Source organism: Rhinolophus hipposideros (assembly GCF_964194185.1).
Source record: "Rhinolophus hipposideros genome assembly, chromosome: 4".
Lineage (NCBI taxonomy): Eukaryota > Metazoa > Chordata > Mammalia > Chiroptera > Rhinolophidae > Rhinolophus > Rhinolophus hipposideros.
In genome coordinates, this window is record NC_138050.1 from 9300082 (window position 1) to 9312690 (window position 12609).

The window sequence follows — 12609 nt, forward strand, 5'->3', positions numbered from 1 at the left end:
CTGGGGGCGTGGGAGGGTTGTGCCCATGGTTTCAGCAGCCCCCTTGTGTCAGTCTCCTTTGTGCTCTGCTTGTGAGTAGGCCTGTCGAAAGACAGCAGGGTCTGCCTTGCGGGGAAATGGCCAGAGACTTCCCAGCAGCTGAATGTAATTGTGTTTGGTAAATAGACAATAGAATCTGCTTCCCAGGCTTTCTTCCTGGCTGTGCAGGTCTCAGTCTGACTGAGGTCCAAAGGCTCTGTCTGGCTTGTATGATGCAGGAAAGTGCTAGAAGGCAAAAAAAAGAAAAAAGAAAAAAAAATTCAATTCATTTAGCTGGATGATTGGTTTACATGTCCCCAAATTATTAACACTGAGCAAAACTCGAATGTGAACGTTCCTGATATCAGACACCTTTGCTGTTGGAGCCTGTGTGTAGATTAGAACTGCAGTTTCAGTTTTCCCAGTACCTGTAGTTTTAGAGGCCATGGGAACAGGAGCCTGCTGGGGGGAACATTTTAGTTTGATTTCACTAGCATATAGAAAGCACCAGAAATGAAGATCTGTTGATGAGGTAAATGCCGCATTATTGTTTACATAACTCACTCCGTCAGCCTATCCTCTGCTGTCCTTCCCTGAACAAAGTGAAAGATGGGACTCAGAGCACATAATTACTCTTAAAAATGGTTAGTGATTATTAACGTACCTTCTGTAACAAAACTAGCTGTGTCAGAATCACGGCAATGCTAAAGACTGTCCTTTCCTTGTTAATGAAAATTACTCATTGTTACTATGACTAAAACATTTCTTGTGGCATTTACTTTCATTCATGGTCATTTCTGGGAAGAGAATGACAACATTCTTATCCCAAAGAATTCTGGATTGCTGTTTGGTCAGCTCCCTTAACCTCTGCAGACTGTAGTCTATTCATGGAGGAACAAGAAAAAGGAAACAATGGCTACTGTGTAAAGGCCACCTTGTCTAGACTTATTAGTGTACAAGTCAGGGATGGAGTGTGTGGTGTCAGTCCTCATTTGCAAGTTGCATGTCATATGGTTAACATGAACCTCCGACTTTTCAGTGATTACAACAACATAAAGGCAGCCTACGAGGCCATGAAGAACGTAGCCTGTCTGATTAATGAGCGCAAACGCAAGCTGGAAAGCATAGACAAGATAGCACGGTGGCAAGTGTCCATCGTCGGCTGGGAGGTAAGTGGGTGCCACCCCCACCACCACATCGCCCAACACCAATCACACCTTCCCCTACCTTTGATCTAGTTACTGACGTACTTTAATGTCCTGTGATTGATACTTTATACTCGTGGTTTCAATGGTACACAGATTTCCCCCGATATACAAAAGGAGAGCATTGCTATGAAACCTTTTATAAGCAGAAATGGTGCAAAGCAAAGAATCACCTTAGGGCATATCTTGCTAACAGGTGCACAGAACAAATCGAGGTAAAGCACAGGTGCTCACACAGCTCAAAGCTCTGGCGGCCTGATACTGAGATGCTGAGTGTGGTTCCCAGGAAGGAGTTCGGTGGGGTCACTCTCAATGCTTGGGGTGCATGCTACCTCTGTAATGGCTCGCTTCCAAAAACACTGACTGCTAATTTTGCTTCTCGCCTTTTTTGGTAAAAATGAATGTTCTCTTTGGATTTCTTTCAGTTAGCAAAATCACGTACCTAAGGTAGGTCTTCTGTAAGAGTGAAGTGGTATACAGTGAACTTTCGAAAAGCAGGGAATACCTGTATGTATTTTGAGGCCAATCTTTGAATTTAACAGTCAACTACTTTACCCCACACTTCTATCAAGAATTACTCTGAAGAGTGTCTGTAACTTATTAATTGTTTATGCCTTCTCTCCTGCTAGAGAGTAAAGCTTCATCGTAGCAGCCGGAGAACACATAAAATACAAATTGCAGTGTGGTCAGAGTATGGACTGGAGTCACACTGCCTGTGTATAAATCCCTTGTGACCTGGGAAAGATCAGTATTTTCATCTATAAGATGGAGAGGAAAACATTGCCTACCTCATAGGGCTATTGCGAGGATTATAATATAAGACGGCACAAATGCAGTGCTTAATGCAGTCGGTAATGGCACAGCGTGCGCACACGTGTACACACATTTATTTATGAAAACAAGAACAGTGACCATAGCTAGTGCCTGTGTTGTGTTCACCACATGCCTGGCACTGGTCTAAGCCATTTATGTGTATGAACTTATTTAATCCTCTCAACAGGCCTATGAAGTAGGAGCTATTCCCCCCATTTAACAGATGGGGCAACTGAAGCAGCAGATGGTTAAGTAGCTTGCCCAAGGCCACAGAGCTGGGAGGCGGCTGGGCTGGATTCCCACCCCGGGGCAGAGGAGGGGACACTGTGCCCCCTGCCCCTACCCCACCCCAGCCCATGCTGATAACTACTTCTGGTCGTTATTAAGAACAACAGCTGATGCTGTTCCGGTTGTTTAGACCAAGTGAGACTAATGCTGCATCTGAGTCATTGGTCAGAACTCGCTCTCCGAAAGGGTCGTGAAAGTTGGGGTCGAGAAGTTAGGTTTTTAACTAAAGTAGGTCATAGCAGTGAAAGTGAGAAAGCCTTACCTTTCAAGGTGCCTTACAGCCTTGGGGAGCTTGGATGGGACCTCAGAGATCACTGAGTCTAACTCTCTTGTTTTGTAAGAATCTAGGGCACACAATTGCTCTAGGCAGGTAAATAGAAGAACGATTTCAGAGTCAAGATCCTTTGCTTACAGAAAGAATTGTGTATGAGCGGGATTAATAAACTCTTACAAATCAAAGGCGGTGTCAGACCAAATACCATCAAGTTCCATTAGATTAGACCCAAACCAAATAAGATAAAAGTGTGTTTTTCCTTCAATTCTTGGATTCTGACACTTAGAGGATAATTTATTGTCAGAAGTTGACCAGTTTCTTGCTGGTAATTTGCCATCCGGCCGTTTGCTTCCAAAGACCCTAAGCTAGCTGTTCCAGGGAGCTGCTGTGTGCCTGACTCAGCCAGAGCGTCTCTTGCGCTGCGTCCCACCCGAGGATTAGCCTGGTCAGCGGCCATTTCAGATCTTGACTGGAATCCATGAGTCCAACTTTTCACCAGATCTCTCTGATAAGGAAGACACCTCAGATAACAGAGAGGCACTGTAACGTTTTCCCACAGAGTAGGGAAAAAAGAAAACAAACTTCACACGCAAAGAGACGAATAAACCGGGATTTTACGTGGCCCCTCAGGCCCTGCCCACCTGTGAATGGGCCTGGGGCGCCTGGGAAACCGAGGAAGATTCTGGGTCAGGGCCTCATCCTATATCCCCGACACCTGAAGGAATAAGAATTGGAAGGTCTTACAGTGCGTTTCCATCCTCCCAGGGACTGGACATTTTGGACCGAAGTTCAGAGTTGATCCATTCTGGGGAACTGACCAGACTCACGAAGCAAGGCAGGAGCCAGCAGCGGACATTCTTCCTGTTTGACCACCAGCTGGTGTCCTGTAAGAAGGACCTGCTGCGCAGAGACATGCTGTACTACCGGGGCCGCGTGGACATGGACGACATGGAGCTCGTGGACCTGGAGGACGGTCGGGACAGAGACTGGAACCTCAGCCTGAAAAACGCCTTCAAGCTCGTCAGCCGAACCACCGACGAGACTCATCTGCTTTGTGCCAAAAAACAAGAAGACAAGGCGAGGTGGCTGCAGGCCTGTGGGGACGAAAGGAGAAGGGTGCAGGAGGACCGGGAGATGGGTAAGCAGCCCTGAAAGCCAGCTCTTCCCCCAGCCCTCTCCCGCAGGCTTAAGTCCCACCCTTGGGAAAAGGAAAGCATTTGCAAGTTCTCGATATTTCTAAACTTGCTTACCAGACAGTCTGACAGATGGAGTTACTACAGGCCACATTTATTCAGTGTTTCCTTCATGCCAGGTCCTATGCTGCACATTGATAGAGATTGTCTCATTTTATTCCCAAATGTGGATACTATTGCTATGCCCATTTTACAGACGAGGAAATCGAGGCATAACATCCTTGCTCACTCTTACTGCATGGCCAGGTAACCTTTAAAACAAGCTCCGTGTGCCCCCAAGTCGTAACTCTGGTAACTTACCCAGGCCATGAGAAATATCAGACGACCCTTCAGGCTTCCCCGTCATCTGTGCCTTTAAAGCACGTCCAGTTTACCTCACTGTCACTGAGTTCTGGCTCCACACCTCTGCCTGAATATCCCTGTCTCTCTTGGCCCTGGAACCTCCTATACTGCAGTGAAGGCCCTGCCTCTTCCTACTCAGGGTCTCCCTTGTCTTCTAGCTTCTGCTCCCCTTCAGGTATTGACTGGCCTGTGAGACAAAGCGCCGGGCCTAGTGGTTACACTGGGGGCACCCAGGGTCTCTGAGCCGGGCTCCAGTGCCTCCCCAGCACATTCGGGGTTTGACCACAAACTGTTGAGTGGAAGTTGAGGTGCCACAGGGCTCCTGAGGCCCTAAAGATGAAGTGGAATGAAGGATATTCCACTTCGTGAACCCGGACCTCAAGGTTATGTGGTGCAGGATGGAGGAGAAGGCCTCCCCTCCCTGTTCCCCGCCCACTGCCGTGAGGAAACCTGGAATGAAACCAGGAGGTGCTTGTCGGCCCTCCCATGGTCTGTGTAACCAGCACTGGCCCAGGTTTGGCCACAGGTGCTGCTCTCACCCACAGGAGGTTCCATGGGGTCATGCTTTAGAGCAGAAAGGGCTTTACAAATCAGTCAGGCTAATGCTTCATCAGAAGCAGGACTCTTCTCTGACACACTTTTTACAGGTGATCACTGGCCCGTACCTCGACCTCTAATGACACGGAGCCCACTGCTCACAGGCGGCCCCTCCCTCTAAGTGGAAATGTCCTTTATAGCGAGAGGAAAGCTGATTCCCATCAACTTCCATAGATTGGTCAGCTTTCGATTCTCAGGCCTCATTGGAATGAAGCTCATCACTCCATCATACCTAGACTTCCTCACATAGTTGCAGGTGACAGATATTCAAATGCAAAATGACAGATCTGCAAAATCCTGATTTTATCTGCCATCTAATATTGTCTGGTGTAGGCCCCGAAATCATTTGTAAGTTGGAGTGTTTCAGTTTTCCCTCAGATAGAAGCAAATATTACAAAGGGTGTTCTAAACTCTGCCCCTTGACAGAGAAAGAAAGGAGGGACGTGATGTCATACCTCTTTGTGGTACAGAGCTTCCCCACAGCTGGTGCTCAGGAGACATGGAATGGATGGATGGATGGATGGATGGATGCATGCGGCACTCCTGGAGCCATTAAGTCTGTGATCTGGGTGTGGGAATAAAACAGGACTACCGAGGCCCTTGCCCTGCATGTAGTATCAATCTAGGTCCCCAATACATGACCTGGGGGTCGATCCTGGGCATCGTGCCATACCCCAGACAGGGCATGGAGGGCAGGAGAAAGGCAGAAGGCAGGTGTGGGCTTCGGAGCCGGAGCCGCCAGCGGCCAGTGTACAGGGCCTGAAGGAGATGTCAGGGCCCATCGGGACCAGATGTAGGGCATATGGAGGAGCCAAGGTTCAGGGTGCACATTGTGCGAAGGTGGAGGGCGAGCCCTGGCGAGTGAGCCCTCGACGAGTGAGCCCTCGACGAGTGAGCCCTCGACGAGTGAGCCCTCGACGAGTGAGCCCTCGACGAGTGAGCCCTCGACGAGTGAGCCCTCGACGAGTGAGCCCTCGACGAGTGAGCCCTCGACGAGTGAGCCCTCGACGAGTGAGCCCTGGACACCGAGCGGCAGAGGCGGAGCTCGGGTCCCCTGCCCCAGGGAGGACCTCCCCTCTCCCCCTCCCCCCCTCGCAGCACCCCTCACGGCAGCCGTGGCCTCCTCTGCCTCTGTCCGTGGCTCTCTCCTCACACTCTCTACAGTTGGGGTACAAAACCAGTTCCTGTTACTCGGGTATTACCTGTGTTCAGATCAAAACTCACTCAGCAGGTGGGTGAGCTGACCCCGGGGCCCCTTCGAGTTCGCTCCTCCTAGGGTCTCGTCCTTCACGGTGATAATTAGGGTGACTAGATGAATATTTGTCCGGGTTTTCAGGAGCAGTCTGTGCAGCCTTCCTGACAGCACCCCATTTCACTCTTTCAAATGTCCTGGTTTGGAGGCTAATTCTGGCCATCCCGGTGATAATCCCTGCTCCTTCTCCTTTCCAGTCTTTTCAACCTCCCATTCCTCAAGGATTAAGGTCTTTTGCTTCAAGTTGTGGTGAATACATCAGAGGCGATATGGGTCATGGAGCAAGTTTTGTTCTAAAATGTTTTCACTTGTTTTGAATACTCATCACCTTTGTTTCTAAATCCAGGAATGGAAATTCCAGAAAATCAAAAGAAACTCGCCATGTTAAATGCTCAAAAGGCGGGACATGGAAAGTCAAAAGGTAAGTTCTAGAGAAACCGTCATCTCTGTAATGTGGATCAGTATTGGAATAAAAATCGGGCGGGAGGCCCAAAGGTGTTAGCATATGACCAACTCTAAATGAAGGAGAGAAGCATGCCTGAAACTCAAAACAATAGAACCAAGACAATGGACTGCTTACAACAGTCTGCATTTGAATGTGCTTCAGTTTTGCTTACAGTTGCCTATGAGTGTATAAAAGGTGTTTTGAGTTGGAACCTAAGCCCTTCCAGACCCTTCCAGACTTTGGTGTCCTGCCCACAACCCCTCTGCACCTCCCTCTTCTGAGGGACGGTGGTATCGTCAGGCCAACCAGTTCACCAGTCTGAGGCAGCTGACCCACTCTGGCATCTTTTGGGCACCTAAGGAGGAGATCTCCAACCCAAACTGCTGTCAGTTGTAGGCCACATTCTAGTTTAAGTAAGAAGAGAGATGGAAAGTTCAGGACCTCAAGCAATGAGTTAAGGAAAAAGAAGACACACTCCTTGTTTAGAGCAGGGGTTCTCTACCCTCCATGCATATTAAAGTGACCTGGGCAGCTATTAAAAACACCAATGCCCAGGTCATATACCCCAGGGTCCAGATATGCAAGTAAAGATTTTCTACATGTAGATAATACAAATATTCTAGCCCAATAAATAGTCAAGATTTTTAGTCCAGAAATATCGCCATGTTTTGGACTGCCTTTTTGGGTTTTTTTTGTCGTTTTGAGCTTTCATCCACACTTCTCTCCTTCATTTAGAGTTGGCCATATGCTGACTCTAGAGTTAGTCATATTTTTATAAACTTGATTCAGATTGACTCCAATAGGGATTTACCCTACGAAATTTATCCCATTCAGTATTTTCCAAACTGAAAATGCAAAGGACCAGTTAAGCCTAGGACTATGATAAGCCATCAACTTCAGGGCCAAGAAGACTTCATTACCAAAACAATGCAGCATTTTCCTGCTCCCTCTACTCAAATACAGAGACTCCCCGCCCCCAAGTTAAAAATATCTTCAAGGCAGAAAACCTCATTTTCTTCTTTTTAGCATCTTCACTTTTAATGGCTGGTGACCAGTACATACCAGATTGTTAGAATGTATTCGTTTCTGTCCATGTCTTCCAAGAGTAACTGGCATAGCCACTAGGCACCTAAGGAAAGGAGTGACCTCGAAGATCCTGGGTGATCGCCTGTCGGGCACTTTCCGTGGGTTGTCGTATTTCATCCTCCCTATGGTCCTGGAAGACAAGGAAAGCCTTATGGCAAGTCAAAGGCAGGGACGGATTCTGAACTGCATCCTGGCTCCTTCCTCTTATCGTGCTGACTTTCACAGTCTCTGTGTGATCTTACAGCTAATTCCGTGTTTCCCTGAAAATAAGACCTAGCCAGACCATCAGCTCTAACATGTCTTTTGGAGCAAAAATTAATATAAGACCCGGCCTTATTTTACTATACTATAAGACCCAGTCTTAAAAACCAGTACCTAAATGTAAACAAATATAAATTTAAGTTAAAAAATCAAAATATTTTTTCTCCTGAAAGTTTGGGCCAAAAACGTGGGTGCATATACACCGGAGCACGTAATACACAGCAGAATACGATAATTTCCCAGCTAGTCACAGCTAATAAATGGGACAGTAGGATCTGGGCTGAGGCCCTATGAGCTCCAGGCTTTCACTGGAAGCAAGTTATTGCTTGTCATCCCAAATAGCAGCCCAGTTCTAATTCTGCCACTTACTGCTGTGTGACCATAGGTGGTTTACATAACCTCTCTGGGTTTCAGTGCCCTTCCGATCACATGGTTGTCATGGTACCTTCCCTAGACCGTGTTTGTGAGGGTTCCATGGATAATCTGTCACGTCTCCACACGCAGTGTGGACTGAATGTCGGTGTTAATGAGAGCTGTAGGATGTGCTTTGGGTCAATGTGAATTGCGAGTCAGCTGAGGAAGGCTTGGCACTATTTCTTTCCTTTTTGGTTAATGGGTGGCCCGTAGTCCATGTGCCATCTTTCTCCTCTCTCGGGTTAGGCTACAGCGGGTGCCCCGTGGCCCCACCGCACCAGAACTTACACCCCCTTCACCAGCGCCATGTCACCGTGCCCACCAGCGTCCCTCAGCAGCAGGTCTTTGCCCTGGCAGAACCCAAGAGGAAGCCGTCTCTGTTCTGGCACACCTTCAATAAACTCACCCCTTTCAAGAAATGAAAACGGGTGCCGCACTTCTACCGAGGTGGCTGTGAAGAGGACCTTTTGTTTCTTCTGTGCTCACTCCAAGGAGAGTGTTGCACCCAGTGCTGAAAACTTCTTTGCGGGATGAATAAAGAAGAGGCGTTGGACTCACCTTCAGTCTTCAGAGACGCAGCTGCCGCCTTGGAAGGGGCAAGATGGCAGTGACACACAGCTTTCATGGACACAAGAACCCTGTGACCTGTGCTGAGGTGGCCGAGGCCTGGGACCAGTGACACGGTCTAAAGTGAATGCTGAACAGACCTGACAAGCATTGCTCATGACGAGCGCGCTGGCTGCTGCAGCCCAGGCCCAGCGGACTGAGAGGAAGGGCAAGATATGGCAGTTTTGCACTTGATGTGAAGGGATTGGTCGTGATGGAGTTGGGAGAATCCTGCCTCTCGCTGGCACAGGTGAGCCGTTCCTGTGTCACATGTACAGAAGCAGTGTTCCCTGGTCACCTAAACCCACACAGTCACCAAATGGTCGCACAGGCTTCCTCCTGCCGGGTTCCTCCCCCTACAGGCTGGAAGGAAAAGCAGGATGAGCTTGTCAGGTGGCAGCGAGGTCTGCAGTGCACTGACTCCAGCTTCCCCAAGGGACCGCTGCTTTCCGGGGAGGGAGTGCAAGAGCCTACTGTGGGCTGACTTGACGTCTCACGTACTCTCCTGCCCGCCTGTGTGCAGCAGAAACCACGGCTACTCGCACGTCATAACCTGAAAAACTATTTGAACATACGCGTTTGCCATATAAAAACTCGTTTCCTTTGATTTTGTGATAAAGCAAAAATGCACACGCCCTGACCGAATGGCATTCTGAACGTGCATCTGTCTGTGTGCTCACTGCATCGGGGGTTTCTGCCGCCCTCGCCAATCAGATCATAACAACATGTGCATTCCATTGAGAAGGCATGAGGTTCAGAACCGTCCAGCTGCCTGAGGGTTCACACCCGACCTGGTTGCGTAAACGCAAGCAGTAGTGCTAACCGTGATTATTAGCATGTCGATAGGTTTCTGAAGACCCCTTCTTTATCACAGAGACCTTAACAAAACTTGTCTCAGCTCAGACAGCAGTCTTTTTTACCGAAGGCTACGTGGGCTGATACCTGTCAATAGTCATCTCTTACTCTGTATGTATTGTACATTTTGATGGCAATACCTTTTAAATGTGTCCAGAGAAGACAGGCGCTGCAGAGAGAGAGACCATTTTAATTTACTTAGTGCACTGGATGGAGGGTATTGTGTTACACCATTTGTGGTTTTCTCTTTGAGAAGCTCTTTGTATGCTGCTCTCGGAGAGTTCTTGTTTCTACTAGACCCATGCTTGAGAAGAAACAAACCTGTCCTGTCAAACACAGAGGTAGTCCGAGTCTCCAGGTGTGTGGTTCCTGCGCTCCCCCACCTTCACCCATACCCAGAGGAGGTGACATCATGAAACAAGAAGGCAGAGACCTGGACCTCTCGGCCGGGGCTCGGAGCGTCTTGTAAAAGTGTGGCAGGAAATCGTACCTGTCCTGAGCCCACCATGCACATCAGTATGCTCACTTCTAGGTAGTTTCCGGAAGGTTATGCTGCCTTGTGGCCAACAACCACAGGCCACTTCTGGGGACCTGGACCCCAAGTGTCCCAGGATAGAGGCTGCTTCTGTGAGGACACATCTCAGGAGGTGCTGTGACTCCACGTGCACAAGCGCGTGTGTTGCACTTTTGAATATAGACATCTCAAGTGTAGTTGCATTTAGATAACTGACCTTTTTACTAACCAAAAATAATGACATGTTTTGTAAACTATACGTAATATACTTTTTGTGGACCCCTCAGCAGTAACCGTAGGGGGTCTCTGTGCTAAGTAGAGTTGTTTGTATATACAGCAATTTTGAACAGTTGGTAGGTTTTTTGGTTTGTTTTTTAATATAAGAGGAAGCAAAGAGAATTACTTGCAGATGTTACATTTTCAGTGAGGATTCGATTCATGTAAAGAATCACTCAGAGGGCTTCCGTTTACTAATATTTGTTAATAGCAATGAAGAAATGCTGTAAGCTCTGTGACCAGTCCTGAGTCACTTCCCAGCTGAGCCCTCCCTTTATGTCCCACCTCTAACTCAGCCGGGCTCCTAACAGGCAGGAAGCTCAGCCAGCAGGGCCTGTGGAGCCCGGGGGCTGCTCTGTCCCCTCTGTGCAGCGTGAGAGTCACCTGATCAGATACCTCTTCTAGGTGGAGCCTGCTTGCATTTTCAAGTGATTTTGAAAACTGCTTAAGTATATTTAAAAGGATAGAACTCCTTTGACTTCTTGAAGTTTGTATGTCTACCTTGGGTTGTATTACCAAATGCCTGAGTTCTATCAAGGACAGATGGCTCAAGTATTCTAATTCTGGTTTGCCAAACTCCCTTCTTGATTTAAGTCACATGTTCTACTTGGAAAGAAAGAGAAAACCAAGGGCCTTCTATACAGGTTATATATGAATTTCATTGGGAGTCTTGCTTACTCTTTCTTTCTCTCTTTTTTAACCCTACATTGCATAATACGGTGGACCAAAACCAGGGCCGGGATGATATAGTATTTTGATGAATTTCACTTATTCTCTCTTTCACGTTTTAGAATTTGCCTACTCTGTCGAATGACAGTTGTAGTGGCCTTGGGTCAAGAGCAGCCTTCTGAGTGTCGATTTTACCTAACATGGAGCACGACCTTGGTGGTAGATGGAAGCAACCATAAAATAGAATATGTGTAAAACTCTGGAAAAACAACATTCTTTGTCTTTGGCCTGCTAACTAGATAAAAGAGTGGCAGCAACTTGTCCCAGCTTGGATAGGCTATCACCTGCATAGTTTGATTTTAGTAGATATGACCTTTTTCATCTGGTAGATCTGATTTTGATTTTGTAGTTGAACACATTTCCCTTTCATCTCCACGCTATTTCTGAACACTGTTGTGTCTTTTTGTCTAATCCAGATGAAGACTAAGTCCATGCCTATTTAGGAAGGACCCCTAGATCCTGCATTGCTCTGGCCTAGGCACAGCAAAAGTGCGTTTAATTGAAAATTTGGTTCATAATAAAAAATCTTCTGTAAAAGCCATATGATGCGGTTTTTTATCAGTTGCAAATCTTTACCTGTCCAAATTGCTGATATTCTTCCATGCAAATCAACTGAGTTAGAGTAGAGCACCCTGATTACCTGGAGTTAGGGGGGAAATTGCTGTGTTATTTTTTGGTGACAGGAGAAATGGATGTGTCCCTCATAGGACAGTACCAACAAGTGTGAATAAATGTTCTTTCAATGGCTCCAGGGCACAAGTCAAGACTAGGTCAAACTAATCAAAAACAGTTTTCCCTATAAATTGTTCTCCCTGTTAAAATTTCACTTTGCTGAAATTGTTGTTCCTGGGATGGATGTGCTGAACGTGGAGTTCAAAAGATTTTGAAAAAAATAAGTAAAACTTACCTGATCTTGGGAGGGGGGAGCTTAAATATCCGACGCAAATATATTTAGCTACAACGCACATAACATTATTGCCTTAAGTTATTTCATAGGCATAAACATTTGCATTGAGAAAATACGTTAACTGATTCTATGATTTAATAATTGGTCTTTTTTTGTAAGTATTTTAGTATCTGTTGTGTTTGACTTACCTACTTTGCCAGGCTTTTGGTAACCTTTTCCTTTCATGTTGACTCATCACCATCAAGGTGAGGTTATCTGTGTAAGTCAAGTGACAGCTTCCAAACTGATGAATTGGCTGTTGACAGCTGAAGTATGTTGTACAAGATTGCTGTAACTTGATATGTATTTTTGTTGAATGAAGTTTTTGTAAAAAAAAAAAAAAAAAAAAAATTTACAATGTTATGGGAATGATTTCTTGTAAATGCTGTGAATCTATATTTGTTGTTTTGTATCTGTATATTAAAATTAATTTGCCAAACTGGTTCAAGTAATTCATTTGAGTATTAGGACAAGTTTTTGTTTTGTTTTTTAATG

General features: G+C 46.6%; 1 protein-coding gene across 6 annotated transcripts in view; it reads left to right on the forward strand.

The window, feature by feature from the left end:
- SPATA13 (spermatogenesis associated 13) overlaps positions 1-12563 on the forward strand; it is a 323399-nt gene extending 310836 nt beyond the window's left edge. For 5 of the 6 annotated variants that reach the window (XM_081047019.1, XM_081047021.1, XM_081047023.1 and 2 more), the window contains 4 exons: positions 1058-1187; positions 3364-3736; positions 6329-6403; positions 8435-12557. In XM_081047019.1, coding sequence (XP_080903145.1) covers positions 1058-1187; positions 3364-3736; positions 6329-6403; positions 8435-8610 — 754 coding nt within the window. In that variant the 3' untranslated portion in view covers positions 8611-12557. Of the gene's footprint in view, positions 1-1057; positions 1188-3363; positions 3737-6328; positions 6404-8434 lie in introns of all 6 variants that reach the window. The other variant, XM_081047024.1, reaches the window with a different exon arrangement.
- Positions 12564-12609: the final 46 nt, after the last annotated feature.